At 42.2% G+C, this 20,526-nt stretch overlaps 1 protein-coding gene and 1 pseudogene across 1 annotated transcript; both read right to left on the reverse strand.

Moving 5' to 3' along the window:
- Positions 1 to 14,319: 14,319 nt before the first annotated feature.
- Positions 14,320 to 19,657, reverse strand: LOC119192381 (annotated as a pseudogene).
- Positions 19,658 to 19,889: 232 nt separating this feature from the next.
- LOC119192382 (protein phosphatase 1D-like) lies at positions 19,890 to 20,496 on the reverse strand. The gene has a single exon (XM_037446198.1). It carries the CDS (start codon positions 20,285 to 20,287, stop codon positions 19,907 to 19,909), a length of 381 nt encoding a protein of 126 aa, XP_037302095.1. The 5' UTR covers positions 20,288 to 20,496; the 3' UTR covers positions 19,890 to 19,906.
- Between the last annotated feature and the right edge of the window lie 30 nt (positions 20,497 to 20,526).

Here is a 20,526-nt window from a genome sequence, read left to right on the forward strand (position 1 = left end):
TTGAGCACGGTCATGTGCAAAACGTATGTGACGGGCCCACAGACCGCAGCGATCTTTGCTACCGCTGCGGTGAATCGGGACATAAAGCTCGGCAATGCGAAGGTGCGATCAAATGCGCCCTATGTGCCGCAGCTGGTAAGCCCGCCGGGCATCAAATGGGGAAGGCATGTCTTGCCTCTTCCCTGGAAAACCCGGCGTCGCCCGCGCAGGAGACCGGCTGCCTCTGAGGCTACGGCCCAGTCGCAGTCAGCGAGCTCACCGCAAGAGGTCGAGATGGAGGTAGCCGAAGTGATTGCCCCATAATGGGACCTAAAGTTCCTCCAGGCGAACATCAACCATTGCGCCCGCGCCCAGGATCTCTTGTCCCAAAGCCTGGCGCAGGTCGCAAGTGGCCGTGGTCGCCGAGCCGTATTTCGTCCCGCTTCGTGACAATTGGATCGGGGACCTTAACGGTTTGGTGGCCATCATCACCCAGGGTGCCGCTGGCTCCCCTCCCTTGAAAAGGTAGTGAAGGGACAGGGATGCGTCGCGGCTCTGTTGGGAAACCTTTGGATAGTAGGAGTTTATTTTTCTCCCAACAGACCCCTAGCCGAATTTGAGTCCTTTCTCGTTAGGCTGGGGGCCCTGGTGGAGCAAGGCCAACCTCACCCGGCGATCGTTGCCGGCGACTTCAATGCCAAATCCGTGGTTTGGGGTTCGCGGGCGACCAACGTTCGCGGTGGGGTCCTGGAGGACTGGGCTATCTCTGTCGGTCTGGTCGTCCTGAATAGGGTCGGTGGACACGTGTGTGCGATACAACGGCGGGTCTATAGTTGATCTGACGTTCGCGAGTCCCGCCGTCGCACGCCGTGTCCAAGGCTGGAGAGTCCTTGTGGGCGTGGAGACGTTGTCAGACCATCGTTATATCAGGTTCGACGTCCGCGTCCGCGAGTGTCCAGCCCGGTAGTCGACCGAGTGCCCCGAATCGGGACGGCCCGCGGTGGGTTCTTCGTCGCCTCGATAAGGAGGCCCTAGTGCTAGCCGCTCTGGTCATGTCGTGGCTCCCCGTGCAGGACGGACCGGTACGGGTTGAGCAGGAGGCGGAGTGGTTCGGGGTGGCAATGTCTGATGTCTGCGACGCCGCCATGCCCCGGGCTCTCTGTCGCCCACCGCGACGACAGGTGTACTGGTGGTCGGCGGAGTTAGCGCAGTTGCGCGCGTCTTGTGTTGCTGCACGCCGTCGATACGCCAGGCATCGCCGACGCCGGCTTCGAACCGAGAATCACACAGACCAGGAGCGGCAGCTCTACAGCCTCTACAAGGAGGCGAAGAGGGCGCTGCGCGTGGCCATTCATAGGGCCAAGGTTGCGGCACGGAGAGAGTTTCTGGAGACTCTCGACGGTGACCCATGGGGGCGCCCCTATCGGTTGGTGATGAATAAGCTTCGCCCAGCGACGCCCCCGCTGTCTCAGAGTCTCCGGCCAGATCTTCTATCCGAAGTAGTCGCGGCCTTGTTCCCGGCCATGGTGGAGACCACTCCTCCACTGATGGCGCCACCAGAAGTGGCGCCATCGTCGGAAATGAGTTCGGCAAGGGATATCCTGGAGGTGTCGCCCGCGGAAATGCGGGCGGCGGTGCTTCGACTGCGGAGTAAAACACGGCCCCGGGGCTCGACGGCATCCCCGGGAGAGCCTGGGTGCTAGCCCTCGAGCACCTGGGTCCGAGGCTCCGCAGTTTGTTCTCCGCCTGTTTGGAGCAGGGTGTCTTCCCGGTGCGTTGGAAAACCGGGAAGCTCGTCCTGCTCAAGAAGGAAGGACGGCCCGCAGAGTCACCGTCGGCCTACCGGCCCATCGTGCTGCTCGACGAGGTCGCCAAACTCTTCGAACGTATCATCCATGCTCGCCTCGTCGAGCACCTCGAGAGTCGGTCCAAATTTGGCCGACAACCAGTTCGGATTTAGGAGGGACGTTCTACCGTCCACGCGATTCTGCGGGTGAAGTCACAGGCGGAGGAAGCAGTGGCCGGAGGCAGCGTAGTTATAGCGGTATCGTTGGATATCTCCAATGCATTTAACTCGTTGCCCTGGCCCTGCATCCACGAGGCACTGCGGTACCACGTGGTGCCGCCCTATCTTCGGCGTCTGGTGCACGCGTATCTGTCCGACAGGCACGTAGTGTATCCGGGTGCCGACGGGTGGCATCGCAGAGCAATGTCTTGCGGTGTTCCACAGGGCTCGGTTTTGGGCCCTCTCCTGTGGAACATCGGGTATGACTGGGTGCTCCGTGGTGCCAATCTCCGGGGAGTCGGCGTGACATGTTACGCTGACGACACATTGATCACGGCGACATCTAGGACCTTCCAGGGCGCCGCAATTTTAGCGGCGGTGGGCACCGGCCACGTTGTTAGCCGAATTCGACGTTTAGGTTTGAAGGTGGCCCTCGAGAAGACCGAGGCCATTTGTTTTCACGGGCCTCGCAGAGGGCCACCAGCCGGCGCCCACATCGTTGTGGAGGGGGCATCGGCAAAGATATGAAATACTTAGGTCTAGTGTTAGATAGCCGATGGGAATTCCGCACCCATTTCTAAAGTTGCGGACGAAATTGTCCCGGGCAGCGGGCGCTCTTTCCAGTCTGCTGCCCAACCTGGAGGGTCCTGGTATCCCTTGCCGAAGGTTGTACCACGGAGTCGTGCGGTCCATGGCACTATACGGCAGCCCTGTCTGGGCTGATGCCCTAAGAGAGCGTTCTGCCGCTCTCTTGCGGGGCCCGCAGCGCGTAGTGGCGCAGCGGGCGCTTAGGGCATACCGCACGGTTTCGTTCGAGGCGGCTTGCTTATTGGCTGGATTCCTGCCCTGGGATCTGGACGCCAAATCTCTGTCTGGTGCCTTTCATTGGCGGGAGGAGGCGTTCAGTCGCGGGCAGCGTCCGGCCCTGAAGGAGGTGGAGGCCAAGAGGGCCTCCTTACGACGAGCCGCCGTGGAGGAGTGGCGTCTCAGGCTGGAGGCCCCGACAGCGGGGCTCCGGACCGTTGCGGCAGTGCGGCCTGTCTTTGCCGAGTGGCTAGACAGGCGCCACGGTGCGGCAACCTTTCGGTTGTCACAGGTACTCACCGGGCATGGCTGCTTCGGTGAGTATCTGTACCGGATCGTAGGTACGGAGGTGTCGGCCGTGTGTCACCACTGTGACAACTGCCCGCTGGATACGGCCCAACATACTTTGGAGTTCTGTCCAGCCTGGGACGAAGAGCGCAGCGCCCTTAGATCAGTCGTCGGAGGAGATCTTTCGCTGCCAGCCGTGGTCGCTTCCATGGTCGGCAGCCAAAGATCCTGGCGTGCGGTGGCCCACTTTTGTGAGGTAGTCATCTCGCAGAAGGAGAGTGCCGAGAGGGATCGGGAGAGAGCAGATCCCTCCCGCCGCCAGAGGAGACGTAGGAGGCGCCGGGCGGACGACTGACCGGCGTCTCCCGCCCTGTGGAATGGGGGCGTTTGGAGAATTCCACCACGGTATCCCCTGCCTGTCGTGGACGGCAGCGTGGAAGGTAAGTCTCATGCTGCCGTTGACGCTGAGAGCGTCCTTCGGTTACGCGGGAGCTTCTGAGCCCCCCATAGGAGACGGGCCGCAACAGGCGGCACCGCGCAGGGACGACTGCGGACGAAAACTTAAACATTTTGTCAGAGGAAGCCCACAGTCGTCCCTAATGCGCCGAAGACGGCCACCGCGGAGTTTTAGTTGGTATGCCGTGCGTGAAAATAGGTTAGGGACTCGGCCCGGCGGTCACCCGAAGGTCAAAATCAAATCCGGGTGGCTCAACGCCGGGCCGTAAGGCACGGTGACCCCAACATAACCGCTCAGTCGCCCCCCCCGAAGGCTGGGCGGTAGTCATAAGGCACTTTCTCCGCGAAAACAAAAAAAAAAAAAAAAGACTTAAATGTTACAGACCTGAGGCCGCATTATCTACTAATCATAATCGTGTTTGCAATATCTTGATTCAAGTGTATTGCTCCCTGAAATAATAAGATATTTCGTAAACAATTATTAGCGAAACCTTAAGAATACTCGTGGGGCTTCTGACAAACTACCAAAAGGTTGTTTGATACCTACATAGCTGAATATTTAGATTTAATCTTTGTTATTCGACTGTCTTAGTAGACGGGGCGACGAACTAAATTTACAAATAAGTATAATTATTTATTCACCCTTAAATGCTAATAAAACCAAACTAACAATAAAAATAAAATACTATACCTACTATAATTGCTACTGTTTTAATATATACTGTCGCCGATCAAATGTGTTAAGTAGGGTCGTAAAAGTTCTACAACCGACAAAATACGTTATTGTTTGAACGTATTCGGGCGTAACAAAAAATACTAGCCAACTTGCGAATTATCAAAACCGTTCGCACATAGTCGAGATAAAAAAAACCGGTAAAGCTTGTTCGTTTACATAAAGAATGCGAATTAGCTTTTTTCGATGTGTTAAACATAATTTATTTATGTTGATCCGGTTCAAATACTTATTAAATAATTTTAATTATACATAAACATGTCTAGATGTCGATGGCGCCATGCGAGCGTGGATTAAATATATTATATTATTTAATCCAATATGTATAACTTAATATTTTACTTAAAAATACTCGTTTGTAACGACAGCAACAAAACTCATTACTTGAATTGTAAAGGCGTTTTTATTTAATCTGTTTTTGAATTTGTTGTCCTATTTTCATTTCTGTTTTGTAGTCTCTATTGAAAATACGATGTACCATGTATATAAGAGAACTTGCATCTTTATAATAACCTACTAACCGCTATTATGCTAATCTTGATTACTGTTAACTAACTGCATCCTTACTGCATCGTTTACTTTGAAGGTCAATTATACATGATTGCAAGCTAATAGCAACATACATCTTACGAATAATGTTTTATCATAACATCTGAAGAGGCCTGTAGAACCTTAATAACCTTTATAGGTATATTAGTCTAGCCAGTTAATTAATGGTAATTATTTTTTATCATCTTTAATTGTATTTGACATACGAAGGTACTAACTACTTTTACTTAGGTAAGGTGTTATGACTGAAATTTATTTTAATAAATCTTTTTAAAAATAATAAATGTGAATGTATTTTTATAATCACTGACCTCAAATCTTTTTGGCTCTGTCACTTATAAAAAGCCATGGTTTTAAGCAATAATATATAGATTGTAGAGGTTAGCTAGTGATCTAGTTTCGTCAATAGCACTAGATATTTTACACCTATGTGTGGGGAATGTTCGTTATATTATTAAAGTAAATAACTGTAACATAATCTGACATAATCGCCCTGACATGTGGTGTAGATATTTTCCAGTCGTTTAATCAACCTTCTGAGGACCTTCGTCTTGTATATCTATTGCAAGACAACACTGTAAATTGAATACCCTGTAAGTAACACAACACCTTCCCACATACTTTATATTTAATTATTTTACACCCTCTATCACGAACCAACTAAATAACAAAATTTAATATATTCTTACTTTATCGAAGCGTATTTGGCTTACGTGATTAAATAACAGTCAACACACTACTCTACATTGTCCACAATCGATAACTGTTCAACCCTCGCTAATAATAAAATCGTACTATTGTTATCGACGAAGTAAAAATAATAGTAACAGAAGTAAACAAGCGCATAATGCTATCTCGGTGCACAATTATGCGATCGATAAACTTAACGCCACTCAATACCGACGATTCCCGCCTTTTTTCACGTCAACACGGCGCCATTTTCGTCATCACTCAAAATATTATCATAATTTACACTTTTGACACGGAATTATATGTTTTATTTACAATACAAGCGTATTTCGGTCACATAGTGTAAAGCGAACACTCTGATGTGGCACTCGCTACGTGCGTCGCGTAACTGACTAGTAGGGAAACCGGCAGGACGCTAGAGCGCGCGCCCAAACTATTATAACCTAACCGATTGCGATTGTAGAGCCCGTCGGAAGCCATCTGTAGGGACATGAGGGGACAAAAAGCGGGGCCGGTTAATCCATTCATGATAGGGGACGATACATCTCGTATAGCTTCCGCATTCAACCGGCTGCACCGCTGCGTAAAAACTTTACCTGTGGGGTTGCGGTTTTATGTACAGTTAGACCATTTCGTTGGACATTGCATATTTTGCAGTAAGTACTCACCCATTTATGGAGATACATCAGCCGTAAATTATAAATAAAATGCGTATTTCGTGCTTCGGTGATATAAAGGGCTATGTAGAGTCTATAAAATAAAATCTCTATTACCACATAAAATGTTGGTCTTAAAGCTCAAATTTTGTGCTGTATGAAATACTTTGCACTTTTTTTTATGTTTCGGTGACCTGTTTGAGTTTTGGATGTTCTTATAAGTTCAAGCGACACAAACGCAGAGCAAGCTGGGTTGATTGTCGAATAAACCGTTGGTGAGCAGAATACAAAAAAGATCGCGGTAAATGAAAAGATAAGGCATGAATGCCCGGTACACCAGCTGTCGGTGCTTATGCCGCAAATTTATCTATAGTGAAAAAATAAGCGGTTAACGTTTGCCAATAAATTATATTCGACAAAGAAACAAAAGGCTATGTGAAATTCTAAAAAGTGCACACCAAATTGTACCTCTAGATATTGAGTACCTTAACATTGTGAAGTGAAATGTGTTTTCTATTTATTTTTTCTACATAGACTGTTAGTGTTTCTGTTTCCTTAGTAATATCGAAGTGGCTGATTGCGTCGATTGCCTTCCTTGTAAAGTTTAAAACAAATCTTATTTTACTTATAAACTAATTAAATAATAAAAATTGTTAGTAAAAATATATATTTCTACCTGTATTATTGACCAAAGCTATGTTTAGGGCGAAGCAAAAGTGAATAAAAGCTAGGAAGTGAAATAATTGAACTTTAATTTACTAAGGGACAGTTTAAATATTATGTACTTATTACATTACAGCAACTCATAAAGACTTTACCATTATTACTCGGGAATATGGTAGATTTATGCAATAGCTTTCTTGATTATTTACTGGTGATAAGATACATTAAAGAGACTAAGCTAGGAACGAACGGTAAATACCTATCTATGTTGATAAATTATAAGTCAATTGAATCAGTTAAGTCTTTAAAATCAAATAAAGCAACAATTATAATTGTTATCAATATAATAATTACTTATTATTTCATCCGTCTGTCAAAGCTTCAAAGCAATTAATTTAATCCGATACATCATACATCCGTATCTACCAAATCAATAATATTGCAATACAGATCAGAGAATTTCCTTGGTTCATTAGAATGACGATGAAATTCGTAAGCAATATCCGTTTGAAATTGACACAAATTTATTATAATCCGTGGCATCACAAAACGGCCCAGCGGAAGATCAGCTCTTAGTTTTTGTCAACATATGCCGAGTTGGGGTCACTTTTGTGACGAGCAAACGGATTTAAGTGTTTTTTTTTTGTAGTTATTATGTAATCTTGCTTGGTACAAATAAATAATTTCTTTCTTTCATTTTGTTGAGTTAAAGTCGAAAACCCTCTATTATTTTTTTATCAACTGTAAATATGAGATGTTTTATTGTAAATATTCCATTGAATTTTTGATTTTCCTTATTTTATGGACTAGGAATATTTTTTCTATTATGTTACATAATTTTTGCGAGGAATCATTGGTTATTTTTTTTATACAAGTAACTGACGTGACGAATAAGGCGCTAGTTAAATATGATAAGTTTCAAACGAGAACACAATGCTGCTTGCCAGCAAAAATATTGTAGTGAAATCTACCCACACGAACTATCACTGCCTTGTTATTATGAAGAAAATGTTTAAAAACATTTTCAATAAGTACGTGTATAAATAAAGAAAAAAATCTAAAATATATAAAAACAATTTTAACAAAAAATTAAACCGCCTTCAAAAACCACTCAAAACCAAAAAATAATTTCACATAACAAGTATATATTGGATACCAATTTTGGAGTCGGTGCCTAATTAAAATTGCTAGTTAGCTATATTTGTTGCATAGTCCATCTATGAGCTAAATTTCTTTCAAATCAATTAAAAGGAGTAGGTTTGCGTGTACTACAACATACACAGTGAAAGGTGTAATACCAAGCACATGTATGGTGTTTCATCTTTTATTTCCTCTTTTTTTCGAGGCAGGGAGTGTAATACACCCACATTTGACCAGCTATATGTAGCAGGGGAAGAATTTGGGTAGCGTACAGTTCACAAATTTAAATATTTCCTTAATAGCTTCCATTTGCTGTGCTGCGGCGATGTGTTTATCTCCAGTGACGATTTGACTTGCTGACTTTGTACGCTGGCAGCACATTGTTTTCGTATATTCGTTAATGTATTTATCTAGCTTAACTAGCAATTTTAATTAGGCACCGACTCCAAAATTGGTATCCAATATATACTTGTTATGTGAAATTATTTTTTGGTTTTGAGTGGTTTTTGAAGGCGGTTTAATTTTTTGTTAAAATTGTTTTTATTTTTTGCTTTTTTGTGTTAGTAAAAAATAGACAGTCTCAATGGCATAGTTATGTTTCGCTCACGATACGACTATCGCACTGAGGAGTTACACCTCTGAGTACCACTGAAAAGGGGAAAAGGTGTGATGCTATATATATGTATGTAAGAAGTAGATTCAAGCAAACCTAACGCAAAAACACAACTGATATTATTTGGCTCACAATACAACTATCGCGATGTGGTGTTACACCTCTGCCTACCCCTGAAAAGGAGAAACGGTGTGATGCTATATATATGTATGTATGTAAGAAGTAGAGTCAACTAAACCCAACGCAAAAACACAACTAATGTGTTTCGCTCGCAGTACGACTATCGCGCTAAAATGTTACACCTCTGCCTACCCCTGAAAAGGGGAAAAAGTGTGATGCTATATACATATATGTATGTATGTGAGAAGTAGAGTTAATTAAACCCAACCCAAAAACACAATTGATATGTTTCACACACAGTACGACTATCGCGATGAAATGTTACGCCTCTGCCTACCCCTGACACGGGGAAAAGATGTTATGTTATATGTATAAGTATGTGAGAAGTACAGGCAACCAAATTCAATGCAAAAACATAACTAAATACGTCACAGGAAAGCTAAATTCGCGATTTCCTTTTCTTGGACGACATAAGGTCAGGTGGGGCAAGTGCGCCGACGGGGTAAGTGCACCTACCCTAAAAAAATCGAGAACTATTGATGTTATACAATTACCGCAATCTTACATCTATGCTACTAACTGAAATACAGTTCCACTAAAAAACATAAATGGCTATGTTCATTTTAATACGATTTATTCTCCATTTTATTTTAAGTGTCATTTAGACCTGTAAACCGAGATGACCCCGTGAAATAAAACATCAAATATTGCAAGATATTTAACATATTTCTGTAAACCAGTAAGGTGAATACATAGTTTAAACCTTTTATTTTAACTTCCTGCCAGAATTGTATTTATATATACTAAAATAAAGGATTTTTTAGCAATGCGAAAAAATGTACCTAAAATTGTCGAGTAGGGCAAGTGCGCCACACTTAATAGTCGTATGGCGCACTTGCCCCTGATCCATATATAACCAACCTTTTTTGAGAATAAGTTTTACTAATATGAATAATTATTGTTAAAATGTTATACTTAACAGCAGATTTTTTTGTACTCAAGGTATTTTGTTTTGAGCCGACTTAAATAAAAGGGCGTATTAGTTAATTCGTTTTTACAAAAGAAAAACTGAAATACCTTGGTCTAGTGCAACTTTACGTGAATAGGTTGCAACTGTTCGATCAGGCACGTTATCTGGATATAATGCAGTTAAAACATATCAAATGTCATAAGGCCAAATTCTAAGTAATTGAGTTATAACGCATTCAAAATTGTTAATTCCTACATTTTTGTATGTTTTTTTAGTTTTTAGAAATTAAATGGATTTTATATTAGGGCTACCATTTTTTTATTCCAACATATCCGCACACAAAACTTTAACGTAGCAAAAAATTATATATAAAAAAAAAACTAAAATGTTTTCAAGCCCTGATTTACATATATATGGCGCACTTACCCCGAATTTGATTTGACAGCCATAGTTTGTTATAATATTGAGTGATTAAAAATTATCCAAGAGCAAGGCGAGTAAAACTTATTTCTCTATGGACTAAAGTGAGTGTTTTCTTTATAATGTTTCATATTGGCGTTTTTACACAGGCGCACTTACCCCATTTCCGGAGGCAAGTGCGCCTACTACCATTTTTTTACTTTGAGCAAAATATTATTAATTTATGGTCCGATTTCCTTGAATGGCTATAGGTTGTTATCACAAAATACCAAATATTCTTAAATTAATAAAATTACATTCTTAAGTCAGCACAAAAAGAAATTATTTTGCATTGAATCCAGCTATGAAAATTTTATGGCGCACTTCCCCCGACTGACCTTAATTATTCTAGTTTTTTTAATTTTAAAACCAAACTACCAAAGCGATCTTAAAAAAAATGTTATGGGACCAATCTGGAGAGAAATTCTTTCGAATAAAAAAAGAATTTTCCAAATCGGTTCATAAATGAGCGAGTTCCGAGGTAACAAACATACAAAAAAAAAAAAAAAATCACGTCGAATTGATAACCTCCTCCTTTTTTTTGAAGTCGGTTAAAAATGACGAAAAGTATGGAAATGTCGGCGCTTGTATTACAATTCGTATTCAAAATTTTATATCATTCAGGGCCAGAATCCAGACTACAGGCGTAAAGATACCGAGCGAACGGCAAACATAAAAATCTATTCAAACTGACTTTAAGTCAGCCGATGACAGATAACAACCGGTCATCGGCAAAAACTGGGTGGCTAATAAGTATGATTGTCAGATCGAAGTAACGAACTTCCGTAACGTATTATACTTGTAGTAATTTAGTAAGACGGACACACGTATTTCCTGAATTAGCACATAGTCTAATTTTATCCCAATAATTAAGTAGTACTTGTAGAAAATATTAGACTTTTAGTCTGATAATTTAAATGGCGCTGCTTCATATAGATTGTCCTATGAATCGTTACAGCAATTTAATTGACTTACAATAAGTGGGACTTTTAAACCAAGAAAGGCGAAATACGCGGGCGAACCTGCGAGCATAGGGTACCGACAAACCGACGGCAAACGATAAAATGATTTGGACACGGCAATAATAATTAGAATTTGAGAATGTTATTTAAACAAATTATAATTGGGATTTTAAAAAATAAAGGACGCCAGAAAAGAGACGCCCGAACAGCCTAGTCGAGCCCTGGATGACTCGTTTCAGGCACATTATTATTTTCATAAATAATGACAGGTTTACTAATGAAGCTTTCCATCCCTGAACTAGTATCTAGGTTATAAATTATAAAAAAAATAACATCTTTAATAATTTCCTGCCGCCTACAAGCACCAAATAGGTAACAGGGGACTGTTTACATGCAACTTCGGAGGGGTAATGTTCTGTATCCGCTAAACATACTTATCGAATGAAGTAATTTCTATTATAAGTAGTAAGGCTTTGCAAATTCTTGTGAAAGTAGATTTTATAAAAACCAAGTGTAAGATGATAGGTCCCCCCTATTTGAGAACTAGGGTCGTAGTCAAGATGCCTTTTTACAATCCTCAACACGCACGTTGTGCCGAAATTACATGAGTGAGTGATTCCTAACCGAATTTCAAGACCGACGGCCAATCGCAACGGGTCAGCCAGGAAATATTATAGTGTACAAGTGTGTACGCAATACACAGGTACACTCTCCATTCCTTCAGTCTCATAGTTCGGTGAGACGGCAATCCGACATGACCAGAGCGAGAGAGATCAGGCGTAGGACCAACGTCTTTTACGTGCTTTCCGAGGCACAGGGGTATTACACCGCTAACTTCCTGACTCCGAGCTGCAACTGAGTAATTTTGAAGTTGGAAAAACCCAGTCACAATAAATTTTTGGCCCGATTCAGGATTCAAATCCAGGAGCTCAGCACGATAGTCGTACTCGTACCGTGTACAATTACAACTGCGCCTCCGAGGCAGTCAACAAAAAACTCAATTTCAGGGAATTACATATCCCAGCGATGGACTTATTATTGAAATATGTCATCAGAAGTTTATTAGCAGTTTTCAATAAACAACCCCAAACTACAACAATGAATAACAACCAATGAATCATTTGTAAGTATGTCAAGAAACCATATCTGATTGGTCCTTTTTTGAGATCGAAAAAATCTATTGGGATAGTTTATTGAAAATGGCGGTTAAAAGCATCTTGGGTAGATACGCATTTTGCCAATTCCTATTGCCAACCTTAATTAGCTCTATCAAATGAAACATAATTATTTCATACAAACTTTATTTAAATCAAAAAATAAAATCTACAATAGGTAATCCTTTCTCCGTTATGTATAGTTAAAAATTTGTTTCAGCATCTCAATTATATGGTCAGGTTGTTTTCCGTAACCAAATCTTCAACCCTTACGTTCCAAGGCAAGTTACCCTTCTAGTTACAAATTTGTTACCACATTTTTTTTTGCAAATTCAACATTCTGTCACTTACGCCGTAAAAATTGGACGAATGTCAACATAACTATTAACAGAAAGACCATTTAGTAATTGTTCGCCATTTGCACCAGGTTTTTTGTTAGAAATTATCCTACCAACGATTTCAACTGATATATTTTTTAACTTGCGTAAGATAAGGTAAGATAATATATAAAAATTATGTATATTTATTTGCTTTATTGTAAATATTATATTTAAAATATTTTCAACGCTTAACAACTGCAAGATTTCACTATGAACAACTTGTATGTATATTTATTTACTCCGACGGGATTTAATAGTAAACTCTATAATATTATAATATTACTATCTAAAAACACGGCGTAAGTGACAGATTATTAAATTTCACTAAAACTTTACACAATTATCTTAACAAATTATATTAAAATCCTCTTTTACAGCTAAATTACAATGCATAAATTTTATTTTCAATAAAAAATACATATCTCAATATATCAAAGAACACCTATGTATTTGTTGTTTTATCGGTAACGAATGAGGCACATTATTATTACAACTTTCACCTATATTAATTATGTACACGAATGTTGGACTCGTTTTCACAAACATAACACTCGACGGTCCGTTCTTAGGTACCCTCAAACAAAATCATTTCATGACGAGACACTTCATTTTATAAGATATATTTTACATTAACAAAATATCATTTACAATAAAAAACCATTTTTGGTTATTCAAATAAATCAATGGTTTCGTAATCACATTTAAACACAATTCCAAGTTGAGATGTGAACAGAACAAAAGGGATACTAAAACATATGTAAAATAGCACGCATCGAATACTACAATCACACGAATGGGCCAACTGGACGTGTCCAATGGCCACCACAACTATTGTTAGTATTCGTTCAATGTCCGGGGCGCGGTACACTGTTATGCTAAGATATGTTCTGCTTGTTAGTTCAACAAGTTCAATATGATATATCATTTAAGTCTATATTGCGTCCTCGTGTTCTAAGTATCAACAACATCTGTATGAAATCTTAAAATCAATAAAGCTAAATTAGGAAGTACTTAAAACAATTCTTTTCCCAAAAGAATAACCGCTCTGCTAAGTTCCCATAGAAACAATATATTTTATCATAATATTTGAAAAAAAAAATTGGTGATAGGTGTATACACACATCTGTACATATTTAACATAATTATTTTAGCACTTTAATTTATTATTATAATTTTTTGAGAAAGCACTCTTGGTGTAATTCTAATTTTTACAATAAAGTATATATTACTCACTATATCAACAGGATATCAAAACTTTATATTTATAACTTTTGCGATATATAAAATCATTTGATGTCATTTGGAGAGAAGTAGCCATCAGATTTTCGCACCGTAGCCTCTGACGTAACTATAATAAGATCAGATTCCACATCGGCCTAAAGATAAATGCAATATGATAGAAGCTATAAATATTGAGAAAATAAATATCCACTAGGTCTAACGCAACGCTTCGTGCTCCCGGTCCACGTGTCAAACTTACATGTAAAATACTCAGTAATATTCGTTTGTACTATCGTTTAACACAGACGGCGACCTTGAAGGCTACGACGCACGCGACGCTCCCACGGCGGCCGCGCGGCCGGCGAAACATCAACAACAGAACCGCAACCGTATACGACGCGGGCATCTTTGGATCCGACTTCGGACTAAACTAACAATCGACAGCGGGCGCGAGCGCAGCCGAGGCCGCCGCCGCCGCTACTTGGCCAGGCGTCGGCGTAGGCGGTTGCGGCAGCGCCAGCGCCGGCGCCCACGGACCCGGACGCGTGCTTGCTCAGCGCCCGCGCGCACCGCTCCGGCGCCAGCTTCGACACCTTGCTCGCCGGCGCTGGCGACTTCGCGGTGCGGATCGCTTGCCGCCCACTCGGCTCCGGTGGCGAGCGGCGGCGACGCCGGCTCGTTCCGCGAGCGCAGCGCCCGCGCCGCCAGACACGCGGCCGGCGGCGGGTCCAGCGTGGTGGAGTGCACTTCGGCGTCGTCGCGCGAGCTATCGGCGCGGCGCGGGCGCTGACGCGGGGCGGCGAGGGCGACGACGGCGAGGGCGCGGCGGGTGGCGCGGGCGCGCGCGCGTCCCGTCGCGGCGCCGAGGTTCTCCTTCGAGCGCGTGGCCTGGCGCCGCGCCGCCGGGGCCCGCTGCGCCGGCCCCGGGGCGCGCGCGCTGAGTTTCCTCGCCTGCGCTCCCGCCGCCGCCACCGTTGTGGCTGCGCTGCGCAACTCTCGCGCGTACGCTCCGATGCTGCGCGTTATTTTTTGCGCTAACGGCGTTGTGGCAGCCCCCTGTGACCGCGTGGCTCGTGCCACGCGGCGTCCCTCGTCTTCGCCGGGAGTGGACTCAGGCGCGCTTGGTGCCAGCTTTCGTGCTGGAGCCTGCTTCACCTCTGGAGGCGCGACAGGTTGCGATGGTGCTCGGCGAGTCAATATGACGACACGATCAAGAGGCGGCGGAGCGGCCGGCGCGGGTCTCGTGCGCGTCGCCGCCTGCCGGGTGTTGGGCCGCGGTGGCACCTCGACATCGTGATGAGAGCGTAGCACGCGGTCATTGTTGGTGACGGTCTCATCTTTCCGCTGGTCCGTGCGAGGTCTTCGTCCACGCGGTCGAGGTGGTGCCTCCGTTGGTGAACTCGAAGATACCTCGTTGATTTGAATACCGCCATCGTCATCAGAGGGCACGCGGTCACCGCCAGCGTCCACTTGAGGTGCTTCGACGGTCGGTGGTGGCGGTGGCGGCGATGGAGCGCGAGTTTCTGGTACAGGTGGCGGGACAGGTTCCGGCAATAATGTCGCAGGCGGCGTTGACTCGCGCGGTTCCGAAGCAGGGCGCTCAACCCGGCACAGTTCCTCGGGTACCGCAGCAAGTGTATTAATGACGCGCGTGCGATTGAGCAAACGCGCCATAAAGTAAGACTCAGCCGGGTTACCATAGGTAGTGATGACTTCCGAATCCTCAGCGGACGTAGATTCGTCACGCGCTGCGTCCTCAGTAGGTACAACAGAGAGCCGCGAGTCTAGCGTGGCGCAGGGCGGCAACGGTGCTGGTGGGTGGGAACCGGCGCCGGCACGGGTGCAGGGGCGCGGACGGCGGCCGCTCGGCGTCGGAGTAACGGGTCATGATGGTGAGGCCGTTCTGCGGCATGGGGCGGTCATCGGCGCGAGGCTGGTCAGGTGGCGCGGGCGGCGGTGTTGGGGGTGCGGGGTTGGCGGGCTGGCCGGGCACACGCGCCGGCGCGCTGCGGGACCGCAGCACGGTGGCACGCGGCGGGCCCGGCGGGTCCAGCATCAATGTCACCACCGACGTGTTGTCAGCACGCATGCGCGTGTTGGACCATCTGCTCGCCACAAACAATAATTAATCATAATATATTCCATCAATAATATCAGCCTTGTATTATATACTTGCCCACTGCTGAGCACTCGGCCTCCTCTACTACTGAGAGGGTTTAGGCCTTAGTCCACCACGCTGGCCTAGTGCCGATTAGACTTCACACACCTTCGAAATTCCTACAGAGAACTTCTCAGATGTGCAGGTTTCCTCACGATGTTTTCCTTCACCGTTAAAGCGAACGATAAATTCACAAAGAATACACACATGATTTTTTTAGAAAAGTCAGAGGTGTGTGCCCTTGGGATTTGAAACTGCGGACATTCGTCTCGGCAGTCCGTTCCACGACCCAACTAGGCTATCGCCGCTAATATGGAATATATATTATATTATATATTCCATCAATACATAAGATTAATCAATATACCTTAAGATAAAGGTAACAGCTCACCTCTCTAAAGCATGATCCACTAGGCTCTTAGATGGATTCAACCAATCTCTGGGTTGACTGCCGTTACCGCCGACGAGTGCCGCCTCGTTGTGTTTTTCTGTCGCCTGAACTAGACTTACGGCGCCTTCGGGCGAGATCATGTTCCACAGCCCATCCGTGCCAAATATTAGACATCTGAGGATAACAATTGATAGTATTTTAATCTTTTATATAGAAAAAAATTTAGGAAAATAATATGTTTTCTGGGTTGTTATCCTTTCGAGAAGGATCAATATCTTTTTTGCATATGGGCTGTAGAAGGACTCACACCCTTTTATTTCATGGATTAACTGGGATTAAGAATAAACTTAACATGGACTACGCCAGAAGCGAAAGCTTGTCTCAGTATTTTTTACAAATATTATTTCTGCAAATATTTGCAAAGATATTGAGATTGTATGTTTAGCAAGATCTTGAAGTAAATGCAACATCCTGAATTATTATACTTCTTTTTATATCAGAAGTACACAGTAATATATAACAATAAGAGGGAAGGACCTTGACGACTCCAGTATCAAAACAAAGTCTTTAATAATCATTATAACAAATGAAAGGTAGCTAATATTTACATAGATCATAATAAAACACTATTGTTTTCCTAATGTTAAACACTTGTAGTGTTTAACATTTATACAACAATGTGCTGAATTGGATATATTTAAAGTCAGTGCAGTTCATATCATTTTACACATTATAATGCATCCTACAATAATTATTATAAAATAGAAACAAAAACAAACATAAATATTAGAAAAGTCAGTTTTAGCTTGTCGTTATTCCTGGACTAATGTACTCAAATTAAAATGAGACTATTCCCAGGATACTTAACAGCCGTTTTCATAAATGATCCCAATCTGATTTCGATGATTTGTAATAATATAAAAAATCTTTGTTTTGATTGGTCCATTTTGATATTAATCAAAAAAAGCAATTGGAATTGTAAATTGAAAATTGCAATTTGATATCACTTTAATTAGTTAAAGCAATTCTCAGGGCTGTATTTTATACTATCCATTGCTTAGCAAGGGCCTTTTCTATTAATGAGTGTTAAAGTCTTAGTCCACTATACTGATCTAATGTGGGTTCACAGATTTCAAAACCCTTTAAAATTCCCATGGAGCATTTATCAGCATGTAGGCTTCCTCATAATAATTTCCTTCCTATTAAAGCAAACAATAATTCATGAACAATGCAATATAGCATCAACATTAAAAATAAACTTACCGGAATTTAGAAGGGTCTATAGTCAAAACACCCACATCTGGATCAGGACTGACTATAAACTCATCATTCTGGGGATTATAACTCCAGAGGTCTCCAAGGGACCTTGCTACTGCCAGGAACGGAATCTCGTCCATGGGCGATTTCTTCTTTGATTGGTCCCTTGTGTCCAGGACGAGGTCTGTTCCACACGACGCGCGGTACCCCAGCTTTTGAGACCACTTTGCCACCGCATCTCTGTATGCTCTTCTATTTCCAATGTGGACTCTGGCTTATGGTCTGATGTTAATGGTTTCTGCCCATTCCTCACAACCTACAATGTTAATTGGGTATTTTTAACTGAAACATGCTAATTAATGGTTTACATGCACTATGATATAATACTGAAGTTTATATAGACATACCTACCACAAAGAGCATGTGAAGAATTTATGATATTTAATTGCCACAATAGTTTCAGACTCAAATAAGAAAATACTGAAATTCTAACTATATGATTGATAACACAATTGTTTATTTGTTGCTATACCATATTCAGGGACACAAAATATAAGCCTTTAATATTAACATCTGTAGATAACCGAAGGTTACAGATTTGCTTCTATTGAATATTGTCTGTTTCTGATTATAAGTATAGTTACTAATTAGTTTCTGCTGGTTGATACAAGGACCTGATAAAACAACTGAAGAATTATGAATTGGATTTATAGTTCCACAACAACCAAATAACAAGGCCCAAATCAATTAATTATTAATGATAAAAATATCAGTGTGGATGCACTGATCAAATCTACATTTTTACAGATCAATTACTGCATCATAATTGTTATAGAATGTTTGTCTTTAGAGAAACAAATATATAATAATAATATCAGCCTCATTTTATACTTTGTCCCACAGCTGGGCATGGGCATGCTCTACTACTGTGAGGGACTAGACCTAAGTACACTATGTTGGGATAGTGTGGATTGGTAGACTACCCAATCTCCTTAAAATTTTTATTAAAAATTCCTACTCATAATAAACAGATAGCCTCAGAATGTTTTTCTTTACCATTAAAACAAGCAATAATACACAAAGAATGCACATATCGTTGAAAAACTAAAGGTGTATGCCCTTACATTTTGAATGTGCAACATTTGTCACGGCTGTCCATTCTACACCTGACCAGGCTATAGCTACTAAAGAGAGAATAAATATATGGATACATTAAATTAGAATTAAGCTAAAGAATAAATATGTACCGTCTTTCTGGTAACCCAGTACTATAGCAGAATCTCCAACATGACCAATGTATATTTTCCCCCTGTAGTTCGGCAGTGCTTGGCAATCCTGTTACTGTCTTCGCCATTTTTCTGTAAACAATTGTATTTCCATACTTAAATGTTTTAATTAAAAAGTTAGGGACGTCTTGTCTTCACTTCCCTTATCAAGTCTTTGAATGATTATTTTTACATAATTTACCAGTGAATGGATTTCCAGGAGATGACATCAGGTATGTATGATTGTAAAAACTAAATCAAGTTCTTGGGTGTGTATCTCAAACTAATCCAATATTGGACCAAGATACTCATTTTAAAACTATTAAAATATGAAAAAAAAAAAAAAACATTTATAAAGAATCATGTATAATATACAAAGGATGTGTTCCCAAATGGCATTTCTTATTTAACATAATTTCAGTTCATACTATAAGTATTCATGTGTTAATTCTGTGCATTATCTATTCCTAAACTTGTATATTGAAGCATATTACCGAGGTTATGTTATCTTTTAGACTTGCAAACACATTTTATCAGTAGACTTTGATGATTATGCTTTATAAATTAAGCAGCCTCGAAAAACATGTCTAACTGGCTTATCTAAAAGTTAATGTACTAGGAACTAACTTTAAATCATTTCTACACCATATAAAATGATATGTATGTTTATCTGAGTTGTGAAGGCAACTAGATACAACATAGCCTTTTGATATTTTTTGTGAATGTTGACCTTACGCGCAACATTTTCGTAAGAGGAAACTTGAGCCAATATAAAACCAAAACTTGTAAAACAGCTTTCACTTGACACCCAATGGATTTCCCAAAAATTATGCAAAGTTATGAACACGTTAATGCCGTGGGATGTTTAGCCAGCAGACAGCGCGAGCAAACAATGAACATTTGTAAATTACGGAACGCTCAATGTCAAATTATTCGGGAAAAATAATAAGCAACTTTTAACAAGGTCACCGTGGGCATTTCGTACAATCACTCTCAACTCTTATTTATCCTCTGCTTTGCCCATCGTCTATCCAGCTCAAATGAAGATACATAAAACTTGTTATGTTTACCTAACTCTTTCCACATGTTCAAGTGGGTCAGCATGTAACCATTTCGTATTGCTTTCAGAACATCCTCGTCGTTGTCTGACCAAAACTGTCTCTGCTTCACTATAGAGTCCATCAAATGCTCCTTAGCAAACGCCGCCGCTTCGCTTCCTCCGTGGCCATCGTAAATTCCGAAGAACGCGTACTCCAAGTCCCTCTCATCCTCAGTTTGTTGATAAGCAACGGAAAACAAGTCTTCCATATACTTTCTCCCGCCTTGGCTACAATGTCCCGTCACGCGCAAATTCACGCCAATAGACGCGGGCATTTTATATCTACAACACTACAACTTATAACACAAAATATTTATGATTTCATTGTAACACAAAACGTTTCCTTCCTATACATTTTGCATTTGCAATTACGCGAGTAGACTGACGACAGATCACGTGGACATATTGATCACTACGCGTGCCCAGACGCTTATGGACTTCGCTACGAGTTGAAAAGAGACAAATACAGAACGACCGTCAGGCTATGAAACCAAATAGACGCCATCACACTTTC

Source organism: Manduca sexta, unplaced genomic scaffold, assembly GCF_014839805.1.
Source record: "Manduca sexta isolate Smith_Timp_Sample1 unplaced genomic scaffold, JHU_Msex_v1.0 HiC_scaffold_2718, whole genome shotgun sequence".
Taxonomy (NCBI): domain Eukaryota; kingdom Metazoa; phylum Arthropoda; class Insecta; order Lepidoptera; family Sphingidae; genus Manduca; species Manduca sexta.

Bases quoted from the DNA above. Each gene is read 5' to 3' on its own strand.
- LOC119192382 (XM_037446198.1), bottom strand. From the start codon at position 20,287: ATGCCCGCGTCTATTGGCGTGAATTTGCGCGTGACGGGACATTGTAGC.